Source organism: Acomys minous (genome assembly GCF_964271855.1).
Source record: "Acomys minous genome assembly, chromosome: 8".
NCBI classification, from domain to species: domain Eukaryota; kingdom Metazoa; phylum Chordata; class Mammalia; order Rodentia; family Muridae; genus Acomys; species Acomys minous.
The window spans coordinates 43,850,468-43,869,445 of record NC_140489.1 but is presented as its reverse complement, the minus strand read 5'-3'; the positions used below and the strand labels follow the sequence as shown (position 1 = coordinate 43,869,445).

The 18,978-nt window shown below is 41.9% G+C and overlaps 1 protein-coding gene across 1 annotated transcript in view; it reads left to right on the top strand.

Annotated features, from left to right (window-relative positions):
• The window catches only part of MNAT1 (MNAT1 component of CDK activating kinase), a 157,754-nt gene extending 146,533 nt beyond the window's left edge, over nucleotides 1–11,221 (top strand). The window contains exon 8 of the mRNA XM_084793357.1: nucleotides 10,781–11,221. Coding sequence (XP_084649483.1) covers nucleotides 10,781–10,901 — 121 coding nt within the window. The 3' untranslated portion in view covers nucleotides 10,902–11,221. The remainder of the gene's footprint in view (nucleotides 1–10,780) is intronic.
• The last annotated feature ends 7,757 nt before the right edge of the window (nucleotides 11,222–18,978 follow it).

The following is an 18,978-nucleotide window of genomic DNA, read 5'->3' as shown; positions in this document are numbered from 1 at the left end:
GTAAACCAGACACGGTGGCACATACCTGTTGTAATCCCAGCACTTGGGAGGCAGAGCCAGGCAGATCTCTGTGAGTTCGAGGCCAGCCTGGTCTACAGAGTGAGTTTAGGACAGCCTAGGCTACACAGAGAAACCTTGTCTCAAACAACCAACAACAACAACAACAACAACAACAACAACAACAGTAGGTTTACCCTTGAGGCCTGGCTCTCTAGTCGTGGATTCATGGTATAATAGGACCAGGCATGTGTTTCTTTCTGTGGAGTAGGCCTTAAATCAATCAGAAAATAGCTGTTTACCCTTATAACATTCAGGCTACTATAATGCCCGTGAACCTAACCATCTGGTCATTATTACAGCTTTCAGGGTTCCCAGTTAGGTAAGACTCTTCTTGATAACTGCCCCACCCCCAGCATATAGTCCCTCCAACATTATAAACAGGCAGTCGGCAGAGAGGGTCTTCCCAGTCAATTTCAGTTTGATTTTTTTTCCATGACCACAGTATCTGATATCTTAACAAAAAGGATTCCCCACCAAGTAGGCAACTAAGAGCAATGTTAACTCTGAATTATTCCCTTCACCTGAGTGCTGAGTGAGGACATAATCTGTCTCACTGTGGGCAGCTTCCTAGAGTGGAATGTGTAGCCTTTATGAATAGTCATGCCCACAGGACAGGTAGAGATAAGTGTTGTGAATTTAGAGGAGGAAAGTGGTGATTCTGCCTAGATAATGCAGAGGAGGTGTAGCCTAAATAACTGCGAAGGGTTTTGAACATTTAAACACAGAGGGTAATGTGAAAAGACTATACCACTCTGTCATCCAGAACTAATGAATGCTGTTTCTAAAAGGCTAAAGTTAGTATCACGCCTCTTTGAAGAAAACTTCAGAAAGCTGATGACACTGCTCTTTAATGGTGCTTTCACACTTACTTGTATGTAGTGAGAATTTTGGAATTTTGGTTTCTTTAAAACACAGAAATACTATAAGAACATGTTTTTGTTTTAATCTCAGGAGTGGGCTATAGGGCTGCTTCACAGCAGCTGACTGCGATGTGCCTCGTGCTCTGGTGGGGACATGATTTTGCCAGCCAGCTGCAGATTGTTTCTGGAATTTTGGAGACTTTTCAGAAGCTACATAAATGGTAGGGCCCTGAGAAGTAGGGCAGGAGGAAGTGGGAGGGGGAGTTGTTGGTTTGTTGTTGGTTTGTTAGTAGTCACGCACAAAGAAGAAACAAGAAGAGATTAGTTGTCCTGATGGCGAAGCCAAACTTACCCCAAGGAACTTGATGCCCGTATTCGGCAGGAAGTAGTTTACTGATAATGTTGCTCCCTTTTTGACCCAGGTTTGTTCAGGGATCCCTTCCTTTCCTCTCTATCCTATTTTCTCCCATATCTAATGTTAGGGGTTGGAAGAGAAGAAAAGGGGTGGAAGCGGTGACAGAAAGAAGAGCCCGCAAAGGAGCGAAGCCTGGCGACACTGTTTGTTTTTTAATCTTTCTGTTTTTTAATCTGTTATATTCTGTGTTCTCTGTATCTATTTCAATTCATTAATTTTCATTTGTGGATAACCTTCTTCTTGACCTGCCATTTGAGCTGCTTTTGGAGGGGGGTCTTTCTACTGAAAAAAAGGTTTTTTGCCTGTTTTTTTTCCACATTGTCTTTTTCTTGCTTTATGACGTGTATTTCTTCATCTCTTCTAACATTAAACACTCCTCTGTTCCTTCCTTCCAGAATATTCTCTGACCTGTGCTTTAGGTTGTTTGACTTGCCATTCATATTCTTCATATCTGCTGTGTTTGTTTCCTTTCCTATGAGTGGCATTGCTTTTGTTGTTTCTATGAACCCCTTTTTAGTGGGACTAGTTTTCCGTAGGCCTCGTGTGGGGACACAGATTCACACTTGCTTCTGCCGGAGTTCTGTGAGCATCACTGAGTCTGGACCAGTTGTTCTTTGTTTCTTAGCAGTGAAGCAGCCTTAGTCTTTCCATTTTCGCTCCTGTCTTAGATGAGTTATCAGCTTTATTAGGAGCTTGTTGTGACTGCCTCTCAGCTGGTGACTACATATTTTCTATGACTGGTTTCACAGAGCAGACAATAATTTAGAGAGCTAGGTGACATGCAGAGCAAGGCCAGTTCCAGTTTCTTCTCTCTGACAGGCCCGAGGCCTGTCTCCTGTCTCTGTGGATTGTGAATCACTAGTGCATAAAGTTTAGAAAGTCAAACCTCAGCTAGGAAGCTCACTGCCCTTATTTTGACTTGTAGTGTAATTTCTGGAACCTGAGAGATTTCTTTTATGATTACTTGGGGACTGGAGAGATGATTAAAGCTCATACTGCTTTTTCAGAAGGCCAGAGTTCAGTTCACTGCACTCAGTTACGGTGCTCACAACCACTTGCGACCCCAGGAATGCCTCCCACTTCTGCCACTGTAGGCACTGAACTCGTGTGTACACCCTCCATATACATAGTTTAAGACACTTTGTAAAGATTACTTGATTTGTTGTTGTTATAGTAATCTCTGTGTGGGGCAGGGGAGCCTGTATTATTTGTTCAGAATTGAGGGGCTGATTCCTGCACTGTGATTTTGTTACAGTAAAGTCACTGCCTAAGCTTTCCAAGAGAGGGAAACTGCACAAGTAAGGGGATAGCAGGGTCACTGTGAGGCTTCAACAGAGAATAGCGGTCTTCCTGATAGACTTTGCTTACTTCAGGGTAAGGGGTTGATAGATGGGAACTATGCTTGGAAATGTGAATTAGAGTCAAGTATAATAAACCATGAATGGTAGGCTGAGGAGTTTGGAGCTGATTCTTAGATTCCTTATATGAGAGTCAGGGAGACCTTTGACCTGAGAAGAGTGATTTAGTAGCCAGGAAAGGACAGGGATGGAATGGGCATACTGTGAGTCGGTCCTGGCACTGTGAGCAGTAGGCCGGGAGTGACGGATGACAAAGGCCCAGTGTGGTGGTGGTGTGCACCTGTAGTCCCAGTATTTGGGAGGCTGAGGCAGGAGAGCTCCAGACCAGTTTGGGCTGCATAGTGATCCCAACTATTCTGAGCTACATCTCAAAACAGTACAGAGCAGAATAAAACAATAAAACTCAGCATAAACAATGAAACAGAAATAAGATTCATTGGCGGCAGTGAAAATGATATGTGGGGTAAGAGGAAGGAGAAGCAGTCAGAATGCAAATAAAGTAGTAACTTAACACTTTGAAAGAAAGTGTGCAGAGCAAGCACCGGGTCATAGAATGTGGGCAGATGCAATCTGGTACTATGTAGCAAAGCTTCGAGGGCTCATGATAAGGCCATATCATTTTCCTATATAATATACAGAGAGATGGGCTGGAGAGATGGCTCAGTGGTTAAGAGTGCCGCCTGCTCTTCCAGAGGTCCTGAGTTCAATTCCCAGCAACTACATGGTGGCTCACAACCATCTATAATGTGATCTGCTGCCCTGTTCTGCAGATAAGGCACTCATATGCAATAAATAAATAAATACACATTAAAAAATATACAGAGAGAATAATCCTTGTGTTCTCAAAAACAAAAATTATATTTTGAGAGGCTATTCTTTGATTACAGAATATTATTATAACTGTTGTATTTCATTATTGGCCATTGTGTAATCTTTTGCTCTACCTAATTTATGGGAGAGAGAGAGAGAGAGAGAGAGAGAGAGAGAGAGAGAGAGAGAGAGAGAGAGAGAGAGAGAGACAGAGGTGAGAAAACACATTTTACATATGGGCTTTTGTTCAGTCTGTAGTTTCAAGTTGGAGATCTTACACTAAAATTAGTCAAACATGGAATAATTTGTTGTTGAAGTAAATAACTTCTGATTTGAAGAAGTATTTTCAGTATTTATCAAAAATCATTGTCTATTCCTGACTTTATTTAGGATTATTTTATATGCCTGTATGAAATACTTTGCTGTTGCTGTGCTAGAACACCGTGGTTGAGGCAGCTATGGAAGGAAGGATCTAGCTTGTGGGTCAAGAAGGCTAAGAATTCATCGTGGTTGGGAGGCATGGCAGCAAGAAGCAGGTGGAGGGAGATCATATTCTCTCACCCTCAAGTAATCTCAAGGAGGGAGCAAACTGCAGTGTGTTAAAGCCTATCCCCAACGAGGTACTTCTTCATGAAAGGCTGAGTCTCCCCATACCACCCTTCCCCAAACAGCACTGTCAACTGGGGCCCCAGTATTCAAATGCTAGCATCTGTGAGGAAAGTCTCATTCAAACCACCATAGTACCCAATTCTTATGAGAGTCCTATGTTTGTGTCTATGACTCCTTCAGAGTCTATCCTTAGAGGCCTGTCAGTAGGGATTTCCAACACTGCTAACTGGATACCACTCATAGGATGCATTAAATACATTACACTTAAACAGTAGGTTTTCTATATTCTTTAGTTTGTACTCAGATCAAGGAAACATTACTTGCATTACATGATTATTTACAGTAATATTTACTTTATCCTAAAATACCTAGTATAGTCTCGAGAAGCAATAAGTTGTAGTTTACTTCAGCTGAAGTTAGAATCTGTGTAATGTTGTGGAATGAGTGGTGAACCCTAGTGTACATGATGATATCACACAGTCTTGAATTTCTTGGGTTGGAGTTTATGAAGCCATGTAGGATTTTGCTTGTTTGTTTTTGTTTTTATTTTGGAGTGGGATGGTTTGTTTTGTTTTGTTTTGAGACAGGGTTTCTCTGTGTAGCCTTGGCTGTCCTGAACCTCAACTCTCTAGACCAGGCTGGCCTTGACCTCACAGAGATCCACCTGCCTCTCTGCTTCCCGAGTGCTAGGAGTAAAGATGTGCACCACCACCACCACCACCACCACCTGGCAGCACCACCACCACCACCACCTGGCAGCACGTGTTTTTATAATCAAACTACCTCAGAATTATGGATACCTCAGAATTATGGACAGTATCTGAATCATAGTACCTTCCCCATTTATCTTAACATATAAAGTTAGCCGTTCATTGTTATTCTGATTGTGAGCAGGCTAGTGCATCTCAGTGATAGATTCAGTTTTTGAAATGTCTTATTTTAGAATATAGTCTGAGTAGCCTATTGCTCAGGTTCTTTTTGGTTTTGGGAATGTGTTATGTGTGTGTGTGGGGGGGGTGTAGGTGCACCTGCGTGTAACATGCAGAGGCCAGTGTGACATGAACATCATCCATCTCCTTTGAGGCAGGGCTCACTTTGCCCTGATTCCCCAATTAAACTAAGCTGGCTGGCCAGTGAGGCCCACCAATCCTCCTGCCTCTCTCCACCTTCTTAGCACTGAGATTGGAGGTGTGTGCTACAGCACCTATCTTTGTATATGTGCCAGGAACTGAAATACGGTCCTCAGGTTCATAGCAAGCACTTTACTGACTGAGTTATCTCCCTGGTTCAATAAAAATATTGTATAGCCCCAACTAAGCATGGGGTGGGGTGGGGGATAGTACAATGCATGTGATTGAAACTAGGACCTTGAATACGTTAGTCAAGTGCTGTACCACCAAGTAACATCTTAGTCCATGGGATGAAATCCTTACATTTCTAAGAGCTTAGACTTGACACAGAACTGTGTTGGGGGCAGGTCTCTTTGATGCATGATGGCATTAAATGCAATTTTTAATTGGACCTCCCTGCTGCTTGGCAACAGTGCTGTGAGCCTGTAAACAGGAAAGTCACTTGAGCTCAGTAGTTCGAGGTTAGCCCAGAATCTAGGAAGACCCTCTTAAAAAACAAAGCACAGGGAAAGCCACCCTGTCTTTGAAAAGCAGGTCTTATTCCCGGGGTGTCACTACTTTTCTTACTTTGAAACAGTTCAGAATGCAATTCCTCATGGGGCCTAGTAACTTAAAAGAAAAACAGCTAGCGTGAACTCGTTTTTATTTCCATTTCAATTCTAAAACATGTTCCAGGGATGAGTTCCGGAGCTGATCTGCAGGAGGCTGTGGTTGTGCTTGCAGGGATGCTGCTGCCCCTTCCTGAGAGCATTGTTTGAGCAGCACTGGAAGGAGCCAGGGACAAGATGCTTGCCAGGTGGTCAGTGCAGGGCTCTCAAGGGAAAGGAAGTAGGAAGAGTAGTCTCAGAGGCACTCTGCCGGACCTGAGGAAGTGACAGTGTAAACTGTACCACCTACTGGGAAATAAAAGCTGCTAAAAAGGAGAAGGAAAAATGATGATGTCAGTCGAAGTCCAGGAAAACTGTCAAGTCTAATGTTCAACTCTGTTCTCCTCTAAGGTCCACTGTTTTTCCTCCTCCATCTCCAGGGTCCGCTAGTGATTTTGATGCATAGTGGCAAAGAGAGGCAGCTTTAGGCAGAGCATAAATTAGAGTTCAAGATGTCCTTTGTATAAGAATTATTTTACACATGTTTTTCAAAACATACTGTTATGCTTTATTAAGAAATAATGACTTTTTAAAAAAAATCTAAATTTAATCTGTTTTCAGTAAAATAGGGTATAGCTACTAAAATAAGCCACCCCACACTGGTTTCTACTTATAAGACTTATACATATTTAAAATAAAGCCATAAAAAGTAGAAATAGTTTGGCATTGGCTAAGTAGAGCTGTTGTGTCCAGGTCTCAAAGCTTGACTTCTAGAAATGAATTTGCCTAAGATATATTCTTTGGTCTGTTATATAAAACTATACATAAAATGATGCTGACCTCTAACATAGCCCCAGGAGATGCCATTGTAATGATCACAGAAGAATAAGCATAGGTGTGGCATTAGGTGGAAAAGAGGCAGAACAATACATTCTTGACCTCTGTTTTCAGTGTGGTAGGTCTTTAAAAATACTTTGGCATACCACAATAATTAAAGCATTTAAACAGTGAATTAAAACACATAGAAACAAAATCCTACAACTGAATAGTAAGAATGAAGTAAGTTTTTAAACAGTATTACTACAGATTGCCTTGGTTCAAATATTGTGAAACAGTTAACAGTAAAAGTTTTGTATAGCCCTTGAGATCAAAAAGAGCAATATAAGTAGGGAGGACTCTTAAAAGACCATAGTCCCAGACATGTTTAATGGAAATGATTGGAGAAGGAAAATGCATTTTCTTCAGTGCTATGCAAAGAAATAATTTTAATTGACTTATTTTGGCAGTAAGAATCGTACAACTTACCATTAATAACTCAAATTTAACAATATTTGCTCATTGCTTTGGATTATGGCTGTGTTCAAGAAGTACTATTTTCAAACACTAATTAATCATTTTAGATAAACTTTTAAAAAATGCATTTATGGCCTCAATGAGTATGACTGTTTATTACATTTTCCTTATAAAAGCTGAACTGTTTTATATACTCTTTATGGAAACAGTGCACAGTCATAAATTAGAAGATGCAACCGTTTTAGGTATTTTACTGGGCCTGCATTTGCCTGCCAGCCGTGCAGCTGTTTCAGGTTTCTCAGCCTAACATATAAAAAGCTATATGCACACTGCAAGTTTATATTGGACTTGCCAAGCCAGAGACGGTGTGACTCAACTTTCCCAGAAGCAAGCCAGACCAAATGCAATGAATCAGTAGTTAGCTGCACATTGGTTTTTAGTACAGCTGTGAAAAGCAGTTCCACAGTGATAGTTGTTTTGTGACTGTGGACAAACACTGTGGTGCTTGAGAACCAGAATGCCACCTTTCGTTTGAAGATCTGAGGAGAGTAATGTGCCATTATCTGGTATGTGGATGAAAGTCAGTTAAAACTCAAGTCAAGAATGGAGTGTTTCAATTTCATGTTACCTATAGAAGTATTCCTTATTTGAGTGATCATCCTAGGACATAGGAATTGAGTTTTATTTTCTGCGGTAACTCACCATGTACTGTGTTTAGTGATAGGAATCCTTCTGAAATTGTTTTGTTTGTTTGTTTTTATTTTTTATTCTTTGTGACAGAGTCTTACTTTGTAGCATTGGCTGGCCTCAAACTCAGGGATCCTCCTGCCTCTGCCTCCCAAGCACTGGGATCAAAGGCATGAGCAGCACACACAGCCCTATCCAGCAGAATCTTAACAGCTAGCATTTTCAAAAATTTAATTAGCTTATTCAGGTTACATCTCAATTGTTATCCCCTCACTTTTATCCCCCCATTCCTCCCTCCCTTCCTCTTTCACCCTATTCCCCTCCCCTAGGTCTGTGACAGAAGGGGACCTCCTTCCCCACCATATGGTCATAGCCTATCAAGTCTCATCCTGGTAGCCTGCTTATCCTTTCTCTGAGTGCCACCAGGCCTCACCATCAAGGGGAAATGGTTAAATATGGAGCACCAGAGTTCATGTCAGAGTCAGTCCCCAATCTCCACATAACTGTGAAGAATGCCCCTTCCATTGGCTAGATCTGAATAGGGGTTCAATGTTTACTGCATGTATTGTCCTTGGTTGGTGCTGTAGGTTGAGCAGACCCCCCTGGGTCTAGATCCATCTGTCATGACGTTCTTCTTGTAGGTTTCTAGGACCCTCTGGGTCCTTCTATTTCCCCATTCTCCCATACTTTTCTCACTTAGAGTCCCAATAGGCAGTCCCTGCACATATCCTAATCTCCTGGTAAGTGAAGACTTTCATTGGACATCCCTTTTGGCTAGTGTCCAATTATAAGTGAGTATATACCATATGCATCTTTCTGGGTCTGGGTTAACTCACTCACGATGATCATTTCTACTTCCATTCATTTGCCTGCAAATTTCAGGATTTCCTTGGTTTTAATAGCTGAGTAGTATTCCATAGTGTAAATGTACCAGTTTCCTTATCCATTCTTCGACTGAGGGACATTTAGGTTGTTTCCAGGTTCTGGCTATTACGAATAAGGCTCCTATGGACATGGTTGAGTATATGTCCTTGTGTGGTGGAACACCTTCTGGGTATATTCCAAGGAGTGGAATAGCTGGGTCTTGGATATAGCCTTTCCCAGTTTTCTGAGAAAGCGCCAGATTGATTTCCAAAGTGGTTGTACAAGTTTGCACTCCCACCAGCAATGAAGGAGTGTTCCCCTTTCTCCACATCCTCGCCAACATGTGCTGTCACCTGAGTTTTTGATCTTAGCCATTCTGATGGGTGTAAGATGGAATCTCAGAGTCATGTTGATTTGCATTTCTCTGATGACTAAGGATGTTGAACAATTTCTTTAAGTGTTTCTCAGCTAATCAATATTCCTCTCTTAAGAATTCTCTGTTTAATTCTGAGCCCCATTTCATAATTGGGTTATTTGGTTTGGTGGTATTTAATTTATTGAGTTCTTTATAAAGTTTGGATATTATACCTTTGTCAGATGTAGGGTTGGTAAAGATCTTTTCCCAGTCTGTAGGCTGTTGCTTTTTAGTGTGCTCTGGGAGGGTAATAAGAAAATAACTCTACGGTCATGTGATAGCTTTTAATGAAATCCTATGAGGCTTAAGGCTCTACCAGGAACTCATTCTGAAGTAGGACACATGCTCAGAGGCGGATAACATGGCATAATCCATGTTTTATCTTATATTCCTCATTTACATACATTTAATATGATACTATAGTTATATATAATTTATACAATTACGTTACATAGAGTATCCATTATTAGTGTTCTTTATAAATGTTTTGAGAGTAGATGTACAAATAATCTGTATGCTATAAACACACTACCCAGATAGTTTTTAGATTGTTGTTCAGTAAACATTCATTTCTTTCTCCTTTGACTTTTACCCTTAACAGAAAAGCAAAGATTTGAGTTCAGACCGTGATTTGTGGCAATGTGAATAAATTACAGCCAATTCCAGGAGCTTGGCTTGTCTCTTTTTGACAGCTTCTTGTATTTGGTTCCTTAAGTTGCCATATATATTTTAATCATACAAGCTTATTAAACATGGACACAAACAAAAAATGCATTATTATGTTAGAAATAAGAAGTTGCTCATGCATTAAGATCTCAACACACAGGAAGTGTGAATGAATGAGTAGAAAGGTTCCTAGCTATTAAAATGTCCTGTTTCCTGATTTATTCATTTCTCATACCTCTAATTCTGAAAGTGGGTGAAGCAGTTTTGTTTCCAGGGAGTATGTGGCTTCCTAGAGAGGCATTAAAGCAAGGCTGGAATTACTTGTTTTCCTGCAGCGGTTATGGTCATGCTGACAAGTCACTCCTCTGGTCTGATTCTCTTATTTTTTTAGGCCTGTTTTGTCTATTTTTGTGAAAACAGTCCTATACTTCTTTTTAGGTCATTAAGTTTTCAGATTATGCTCAGTGCTGAGATTAAAGGTGTGTGCCACTGTGTCCAGCTAAGGTTGCTTTTCTTGTAAGGAAGGAGACAGTATGCTTTTGAGATACTGAGATGATTTTAAACTATTGTGTGCTCACCTCCCTGCCCCATTTGTTTTCTGTATTTAAGGAATTGCTTTAAAATGCTTTTGTAAAAATGTTAGTTGCATAATAGTGTCATGATTTATATTTATTAAGGGCATGCCAGAAAGGACAGCATTCGTTGGATGCCTAAACAGTCACCAATGAAGCTAATCAGTACTCAGAACTGTGAAACAGTGAATATTTTAACTTTTCATCAAAATGTATAGGTTATGAGCTTCAGGTCTATTCTTCGACGTCACTGTCCTTTGTTACTTAGCAGCAGCGAGACAATCCATTTTTACAGTTGGCATGTCTCCTTTTAAAAGGTAATGTTCATTTATAAGAACCTGAGCGCCAGTCTCAGAAATCCTTTTAAAATTTGGAATCAGTTTTCCACTTTCTTTGTGAAGTGTTACTGACTTCTGTTTTTCACCTCAATGCAATCCTTTTTGTTTTCTTTCAGCTATTTAAACCATGTCCGAGCTGCATCTCCCCAGGATCTTGCTGGCGGCTATACGTCTTCCCTTGCGTGTCACAGAGCTCTACAGGATGCGTTCAGCGGGCTTTTCTGGCAGCCCAGATAACCTGTATTTTCTCCTTTATAAGATTTGGATCTTGGAGCCAAACCAAGAGGCTTGAAAGGAAAAAGATTTGTAAAATCACAGCTCATGCAGCTGCACAGCGGCGCCACCTCTAGCTGCTGTGCTCAGGTGTTTATTACAGCCTGGACCACGCTGAGAAATGTGTTGCATGTAGATTCATGGAAGAGATTTATTTTTAACTCCTATTCTTCAGAGAGGGATTGAAGCATTGAACCTCATCTGACAGGAAAGAAATAAATGATTTGCCTATGTATGGAGTTGGCTTATGAAAAATTTAAAAAATAAAGCTTGACTTTATAGTACGTTTCATGGTTTTTCTCTTATGATGTTTTCCTCAAACATGGTTTCAAATGCCTTTTTGATGATAACAGTGTGTTAATAACCAAATCTATATTTCTCCCATAAAACTTTTTTTTCCCTAATGTCTTTTTAACAGTGGTCCAGACAGTGGATGTTTTCTCCTCCCATCAGGCTCTGTCAAGTAAAGCCTGGCCTTAGATGATGGTGGCACTTCCTCAGCAGTAAGAAACCTGGGGCCTGTCATGAGTGGTGCAAAGTGAGGCAAACCTAACATGGTTCCCAGCTGTGAGCCACACTCAGATAAACCAGAGCACGGCATTAACGTGCTTTAATGACTAATTCAAAGAAGTAAGCTAATAAAATTTAGTACATCAATAGCACCTTTCACGGCCAATGTGAGCTCATTTTATGATGATGTTGAGACTGGAGAAGGTACCATGTAAGTGTAATTTCTCTGCATAAATTATAAACTGATGTAGTTTTCCACTGAAACTTCAGGGAGTTTTACTGTGCTAATGCTTTGCTTAGAGTCTGGGTGTGCAAAGGATAGATGCACAGAGCATCCCAACCTGTTTGAGTCTGTTGCATAGGTCCCTGGATATGGAACATAGTTTTTCAAGGGAATTAATGGATTGTAGCATATAATAGTCATTTGTAACGGCATCTTACTTTACTAAGTGAGGAGTCATTTCAGTGCATCCTGTGGTGGCACACTTCTTTGCTAGGTGTCACAACACTTCTCATCATTGATAAATAAGGAAACCAAAAAATTGAATAAGCCAAGACTTTATATGTAAATCAGTAAGATGCCAGAATTAGACCAGGTTACTTCTTAAACCAAATCGAGCCTGAGCACTCGGCAGTGTGCATTTCATATTCTTTATATTAGGTGTTTGCTAATTGCAAATTCATGCTCTTAAGTCCAATGAATAAATCAGATAAAAGAAGTGGTAACAGTGAACCTATGGTTAGGGCTTTGCTGCGCTCAAGTGCAGAAATTAATGTATCTCAAGTTAATGAACTAACTAATAAAATGTTCCAAAGCCTTTCAAGCTTTGTTTTGCATCTGCCATAGAAATCTTTTTTTTTTTTTTAACAATTTGTTTATTTTTATTCTATTTGCATTGGTCTGAAGCTGTCAGAATCCCTGGAACGGGAGTTTCAGACGGTCATGAGCTGCCATGTGGGTGCTGGGAATTAAACCCAGGTCCTTTGGCAGAGCAGGCAGTGCTCTTAACCACTGAGCCACCTCTCCAGCCCCTGCCATAGAAATCTTTATTGACTCTGTTAGATGAAATGAAATGGAAAGAGATCATGTCAATAAGAAAAGGGAATATTCTAAATTGAATCTTGTGCTTGCTTCTTTCTTGCCCTCCCAGTGGTTTCCTCCTAGACACAGAATGTGTGCAAGTCTTTCATCTGAAATGCTAGTACAAAAATAGCCACTGTACGGCTTTGTATAAGGCACTGTACTTCATAATTCCTGTATTTTCTAATTCTTATACATAATCCATTATCACCTCCCCTGTTTTAGGAGATAGAGATGTACAGTAACTTGCCCAGAGCAATATACCTTAAAAACAGCAGAGTCCTCACAATCGCCTAGTAAGTGAAGACTATCATGTGACATGCCTCTTGGGCTAGTGTCCAATTATAAGTGAGTATATACCATGCATTGAACCCCTTCTCAGATCTAGCCAATGGATAAGAGAGCGGGGACTGACTCGGACGCGAACTCTGGTGCCCCATATTTGAACACTTCCCCGGGGTGGGGAGGCCTGGTGGCACTCAGAGAAAGAATAAGCAGGCTACCAAGATGAGACTTGATAGCCTATGACCATTTAGTGGGGCAGGAGGTCCCCCTTGGTCACAGACCTAGGGCAGGGGAATAGGGGGAAAGACGGAGGGAGGGAGGAACAGGAGGATACAAGGGATGGGATAACAATTGAGATGTAGTCTGCATAAATTAAAAAAAACAAAAACAACAACAACAAAAAAACCTAGCAGAGTCAAGCTGGGCATGGTGGCGCAGGCCTTTAATCCCGGCACTTGGGAGGCAGATGCAGGTGGATCTCTGTGAGTTCGAGGCCAGCCTGGTTTACAAAGTGAGTCTAGGACAGCCAAGGATACACAGAGACCCTGTCTCAAAAAACCAAAAACCAAAACAACACACATCACTAGGTGCGCTGGTGGTGTGGCTTAGAACACACACATCACTAGGTGAGCTGGTGGTGTGGCCTGGAACACACACACATCACTAGGTGTGCTGGTGGTGTGGCCTGGAACACACACACGTCACTAGGTGCGCTGGTGGTGTGGCCTGGAACACACACACGTCACTAGGTGCGCTGGTGGTGTGGCCTGGAACACACACACGTCACTAGGTGTGCTGGTGGTGTGGCCTGGAACACACACACGTCACTAGGTGCGCTGGTGGTGTGGCCTGGAACACACACACGTCACTAGGTGCGCTGGTGGTGTGGCCTGGAACACACACACGTCACTAGGTGCGCTGGTGGTGTGGCCTGGAACACACACACGTCACTAGGTGCGCTGGTGGTGTGGCCTGGAACACACACACGTCACTAGGTGCGCTGGTGGTGTGGCCTGGAACACACACACGTCACTAGGTGCGCTGGTGGTGTGGCCTGGAACACACACATGTCACTAGGTGTGCTGGTGGTGTGGCCTGGAACACACACACGTCACTAGGTGCGCTGGTGGTGTGGCCTGGAACACACACATGTCACTAGGTGTGCTGGTGGTGGTCCTGCCATGTGGCTTGGTAGAATCTCAGTTTAAACACTGTACATCCATGAGCATCCCAGCTATGATTTTGTACTGGATTGACCGAAGTCCATGTACTAGGAATCATCAATAAAGGTTAGGATGGCCCTAGACTTGTGATCAGGTCACTTACATAAAGGAGGAGGAGGAACTCAGCATTTATAAAAGCTTGAAGTATTCTTTTTCACTTATATATCTATTAGAGGATTACAAAATGGAGACCACCCTTACCACTTTATACATCTGAGTGAATAATGTACATCATTAGTGCCTCATAACTTTTATCAGTGTCACCTATATCATGTATATCACTTGGATTGTTTCAGAACAAATTGTGTTTAAATGTTTTTAGATAGAAAAATAGGGCATTAGGTCATCACTTCCATATAATTCTTGCTGTTTTACCTATATTTTCACCTACTGCCTCCCTGTGACTGTCTTTACTCATTTACATTTGCCTGCAGACTTCTACGTCAGAGGTCCACACGGTAAATATTTTAGGCCCTTCAGACTAAGTGACAAATTTAGAGCACTATGTGATACTTACATAATGAGATTAAACTTGCTACAGTTTTATTGATAAAAAGGTGTAATTAAACACAGGTTTTATAATGCCTTTAACTGGAGATCTGATTGTTTCACGTTATCAAAATTAACATTCACCAAGCATCTGTAATGAGGTTCTGCACATTTTACCTTTAAAACTTTTTTTTTTCTTTAAAACTTTTTAATAGGCAAATTCTGCCAATACTGGTCTCAACCCAGGAATATACATCAACTCTGACAGTTAACTAACAGTTAACTTTCATTGTCAACTTGACAACCTAGAGTGTCAATGATGGATTGTCTATATTAGGTTGGCCTGGGGCACGTCTGTCGGGGCAACTGGTTCAAGTTAATTTAATGTGGAAGCCCCAGCCTCCTGTGGGCAGCACCATTGCCATGGCTGGAGTCCAGAGCTAAGCAGAGAGATCAAGGTGTGTGCAAGCAGTGTACACATGCATTCATTTCTTTCTGCCCCTGACTAAGGGTGTGTCAGCTAGCTACTTCTTCATATCGATGGACCATGTTCTTAAAGTGCTAGCTAAAATAAGTCCCTTCCCCCCCTTAAGTTGCTTTCTGCCATATCAAAGATAGAACTAGAACATTAATCAAGCTAATCATTTGGAAGACATTTGGAGTATATTTTTATTCTTTGAGAAAGTTATATATTTTGAGCATATTTCTCTCATTACTCTTCCCAGATTGACCCCCTGCGTCCCCACCCCACCCAACTTTGTGTCTTTTGTTTGTAATAACCTACCACATCCAGTTTGTGTTAATCATGCCCTCGTGAGTGTGGGGCCACCCACAGGAGCATGGTTGACCCACCAGGGACCTCATCCTCTTTAAAAGACACCCTCTCCTAGAAGCCACCGCTGTCAGTAGCTCCTTGCTAGGGGTGGGAGCTCCTGCTACCCCCTCCATCTCAGAGTGTTTACCAGCTTTATCTTGTGCAAGCATCCACAGATGCCATGGGTTTAAGAGTACTGTGGTCCTGTCCTGTTCAGATGACACGTCCCCTCTAGTCCCTGATCTCTGGCTCTTAGTCTTCTTCCTCCCTCTTCTGTGATGGTCCCTGAGCTTCGTGGGGTGGTGGTGGTGATGTCCTAGGTAATTAAGGCTGAGCATTCAGTTGGGAAGGTCTGCCTTGATCACCATCCACTATACAGAGAAACATTTCTGCTGACGTCTAAGAGCTGTATTAATTTATCTGTGGCTATAGAGATAAGAATTTACAGTGCTTCTTGATATTGTGTCTGTGTAACAGAATAATAGATTCACTCTTGAGTTCCCCTAGCATGGTTCTTGGCTAGACTTTCTATTGCCAGTCGTGCATTTCCTCCTGTGGAGCAGGCCTTAACTCCCAAGCAGAAAGCACTTGGTTATCCCCGTTAACATCCATGCTATCATCACACCTTTGAGCATACCTTGCCAGCCTGCTCATCATGGTTCACAGCCGAATAAAACTGTTGACATGCCCTCCTGCTCCACTGTACCCTACGTAGCACCTTGTGGTGCTTACAGAGCCAGTCAGCAGGGAGGAAGCTTCCTGCTATCAGCTAGATTTCTCCATGTTTTTTAACAAAATTATGTGCTGTGTCTAGCAGTTGGGTCTCACTATCAGGTTCTGGTGGGCAACCAAGAGCAAAGGCAAAAGCCTCTATTTTTCAGGAGTCTCCAGCATACCTCTGATCAGCAGCTCGAAGTGTTCCGCATCTAGCACTGAGCTTTTTATTTGACAACCCTTGGCTTCTGGGAGAAGTAAGGAGGCATTTTAAAAGGTTTAGATACTTCTCCTGACAGAGAGAGCATATGAACAGGTTCTAGTTTTGTTGGTACAAGCTCCTGAGCTGCAGTCAACAGTCTGATATGAAGACATTGCCTTGGCACTTGCACCAATACCCCAACATATCAAAGTTTGGAAAGACAGTTACTGCTAATTTGTCTGAAAATGAAAACATTAGTTTAATTTTTGGTAGCGTGAAGTATATAAAACAGGATATTTTGATCAAACGTTGGCTGTATAAATGACTTTACTATGGCTGTTACATATTAAAGGTACCTTTACAACCTTAGGGAAAGTCTTTAAAGAACTGTATCGAGTCCCAGGACCTCATGCAGTTAATTTCTGAGGCTATCCAGTGTTCCAGAATAATATTTAAGGATGGTTCTTCTTGAGAAAAATGTATATTGGATCAAAAACTAAAAAATAGTAACATTTAAGGCCAGTGATTTAGCTCAGCATATAAAGGGTTTTGCTTTAAAGACTTAAGTTCGATCTCCAGAAACCACATAAAGATAGAAAGAACCAACCCCGTGAAGTTGTTCTCTGACCCCCACAAGTGTCCCATGTGCCCCCCTAGCTTTAAAAACTGTATTCTTTTACATTACAAACTTGTGATAAACTAGGTGGTACAGTCAGGATAGATATCAGCCTCAGCTGCTGACAACACTCAAGAAATAGGAGGACTTAGTCAGGAAAGCAAATGAAGTTTACCACAGATACAGCTTGTTCAGTATTCCAGTGCTTAATAAAACAGTGAAAAAATAGATATAAGTGCTAAGCTCCTTAAAATTTCACAAGATTTATAAACATGTCTAGCTAAGCCCGATACCGCACACACTTTGGGGTATGGGGAGACGTTGAGACAGGGCTTCTCTGTGCAGCTCTGGATCTCCTGGAACTTGCTGTGTAGGCCAGGCTGGCCTCGAACTCAGAGATACAAAGGCATGCAATGCCACCCCGCCCCCAACTTCCACACACTTAAAAGAAAATCATTTATAAGAGCTCTTAGCACATTCTACTTTAGTTGTACATTATAGTGTTTTGAACGCTCCCCTTTCACTCAGTTCCACATGTAGTGTGGTCATGGAGGCTAATTCTTGAGGCATTTCAAGCCTGGTCACAAGGCTTCAAAGAAGTGGGCAGTGTTACTAACATCTGTCAGCCCCTAAAGCTAAGCAGAGCCCTTCACCTTCTCAGCTGCCTACTGACATTGCTCCCAGTGTTCTCAACCAAACAACTGCTCCTGCCAAAGGCCAATCCTCTTGAGCATGTTTATTTTCTCTGGACACAGCTCTTCAGTTGCTGCACTGAAACACAATGAACTCAGCAACAGTAAATGGCTTTCTTTACTTAGCTAAAAAAGTCATTTGGGGACTTAAAAATAAGTTATGATGATACTTTTTTTTTTAAGACATTCTTTGCTATTCTGGCTTAACGTTTTCCTAAATTTACTTAAAAGTAGAGGTAAGTACTTTGGTAATACCATGTACACACTCTCTCTCTTTCTCTCCAGTCTCTTCCCTTCCCCCCGTGGTTCAGATGCTGCGTCATCTCAATAATATGAAAAGAATTCACAGCGCATTGCACCTTCAAAGCGTAACATACCCAAGGTCTATTTGTTAGTTGTCCACTACTAACAACAACTGGAACCTGTGAGGCTGCGCATGGTGACTCACCTGTAATCCTAGCATCTGGGAGGTTGAGGCAGGAGGGTTGCTGTGAGTTCCAGTCCAACCTGGGCTACACAATGAATTCTGGGTCAGATGAGCTGCAGTATGAGACTCTCGTCTGGAAGAACAAAAATGTGCCTATGTTCAAAATGCTGTCTGTTGAGTTACAGCCTGGGACGTGTGGCAGGCCCCGCTGCAGTGAGGCCTTGAGCACCTCGATCGACCACTCCGCCGCGTGCAGTGTGTGATGTGTGGCAGGCCACGCTGCGGTGAAGCCTTGAGCACCTCGATCGACCACTCCGCCGCGTGCAGTGTGTGATGTGTGGCAGGCCACACTGCAGTGAAGCCTTGAGCACCGTGATCGACCACTCCGCCGCGTGCAGTGTGTGACGTGTGGCAGGCCACGCTGCGGTGAGGCCTTGAGCACCGCGATCACCCACTCTGAGTGCAGCGTGTGCGCAGCCATAGACTAACAGGGACGGCAGGTGCCAGCCACACTTCACATACACCAAAACCCCCAAACTCAAGTGTGGTTTTCTTATTTCTCATCTAAATAAGTTAATTCTGTATTACTTTTATACTGCCAATTGGCAGAGAAGTTATATAAAATAATTACATTCTTCCACTATAACTATAATGTAGTTAAATGCCTTCCTATTTAAATAGAATGTAATCATTCTATCTTCAAAAACTATCTTTCCAAAGAAACAGACAGTACTAAAAGTACATTTATCTAATAAAGTAGATATAAGTTGGATTATAAAACCATTATATACTTTAAATCTTTAACATTTATTAACCTGTCCATTTATTTTGCATATGTGTATGCATGAGTGCCTTGGTGCATACCTGAAGTCAGAGGAAAACCCTACAGAGTGTCTCCTTTAACCACGTGGGTCCCAAGGATCAAGCTCAGGTCTTCAGGTGTGGCGGCTAGGACCTTTACTCACTGAGCCATCTGACTGGCCCAGCC